This window comes from Amphimedon queenslandica, unplaced genomic scaffold, assembly GCF_000090795.2.
Source record: "Amphimedon queenslandica unplaced genomic scaffold, v1.1 AMPQUscaffold_9372, whole genome shotgun sequence".
Lineage (NCBI taxonomy): Eukaryota > Metazoa > Porifera > Demospongiae > Haplosclerida > Niphatidae > Amphimedon > Amphimedon queenslandica.
Window position 1 is genome coordinate 1925 of NW_003550356.1, and position 1678 is coordinate 3602.

At 28.7% G+C, this 1678-nt stretch overlaps 1 protein-coding gene across 1 annotated transcript in view; it reads left to right on the forward strand.

Annotated features, from left to right (window-relative positions):
- Positions 1-1137, forward strand: part of LOC109590853 (uncharacterized) — a 3004-nt gene extending 1867 nt beyond the window's left edge. The window contains exons 8-10 of the mRNA XM_020006716.1: positions 374-924; positions 971-983; positions 1033-1137. Coding sequence (XP_019862275.1) covers positions 374-924; positions 971-983; positions 1033-1091 — 623 coding nt within the window. The 3' untranslated portion in view covers positions 1092-1137. The remainder of the gene's footprint in view (positions 1-373; positions 925-970; positions 984-1032) is intronic.
- The last annotated feature ends 541 nt before the right edge of the window (positions 1138-1678 follow it).

Sequence of the window (1678 nt, forward strand, 5' to 3'; positions counted from 1 at the left end):
TCCCTTATAAAAAATCCCAGAAAGATCTTATAAAATGTTTCATGATTTTACATGACAATACAAGATAGTAAGTAATCTTGTATCATCTTGTCACAGAAATTCTTACAAATTCTAGTATTAAGATTTCAGTCATAAGATTTGAACAAGCTGTCAGATCTTCTGAGATCTAACATGACTAGCTATGATTCTTGTAAGAATTTCAAAGATCTTATGAATAATGAAATATGTCAGAAAATGTCAGATCATGCAACAATCAGTAATTCATTACAAAAATATACTTTTATAGCGAAAATAATTCCTCATAGATCTATAGACAGCGAAAGTAAATATTTTTGTATTGTGTTTACATATAATCACTCTTGATATAATTTAGGTCTAAAAGTTCCTGATTTAGATGCATTGAGGCACACATATGATCAGGCTGTCACTACTGCCTGTGATGCTATGAATGAAATTCCTTCAGATGACCTCAAAGAGTTTCTTTATCGTGACTATCCTTATTTCATTCATCAATTGGAACATATTGATGCCACTTATAACATTCTAGCTGTAGTCCGCAAGAGGTGTTCGATTATAAATGTCAGCCTACTGGAAGATGTTGCCATTAATTTCACAGTCGAAAAAGCCATTACCATCATTAAAGAATACAAAAAACATATGCATAAGTTTAAGTCGCTTCGAATGTTTTTAAATGTAGAACTGTATTCTGACACACTATTTCAATGTGACAAAATCTCATTTGTTGTTGCTAGAGATGTTGACAACTGCACTTTAGATGATGCACAGGTCCTGCTAAATACAGTATTATGCAAGGAATTAGCCCCTCATGTCATGATTAAAGAATTTGAATGTATCAAAGACCATGCTTCCTTTACTATCATTTGTTCCATTCCTCTGCAATTTTTTGCATCACTTAAAGAAAAAGTATGCCATTATCTGATATGCTGACTTGTATGTAGTTTTGCTTTAGGTAAATGTTGAAGGTAAAGAATTTTAAAATGTAAATTATGTAGAATCTGATTTATTTCACAGAAACTCCAGAAAAAAAAATTAAACAGATATCACGAAATGTATTTACGCTCGTTAACTAAGAGCAAGAATTGAAGATGGTGCATTGACATTCATTTTTTGTTTTAGTATGGTACAATAATTTTAGTTTTAGTTTTAGTTATGCAATGGTAATCATTTTAGTTTTAGTTATTGTTATCACTTCAAAATTGTATTTTAGTCTTAGTTTTAGTTTTATTCTTCAAGTGCTTCTAGTTTTAGTTTTAGTTATAGTTTAATTCACGAAAATTTTTCCAATAATGTAAAAACAATTAATTAAGAACTAGTAAATGGACCAAATGACCTGACCAACATTACAATGGAGGTGTTAGTGATCAGACCTCTTCAATAATTTAAGTAGTTACAAGTGTGCTATTATAGTTTTAGTTTTAGTTAATGTATCTCACAATTAAAGTTTTAGTTTTAGTTATAGTTAATTAGTACTAGTTTTAGTTTTAATTATAAGCACTGAGGAATTTGAATTTTAGTTTTAGTTTTAGTTAAAAAAAACAGCTTACTAAAATTAAAATAGGTTTTAGTTTTAGTTATTGTTAACTAAAACACTAATTCATTCATACATGTACATGTACACATAATTACAATTTACTCTTATTATCATTACTTTGTCTTG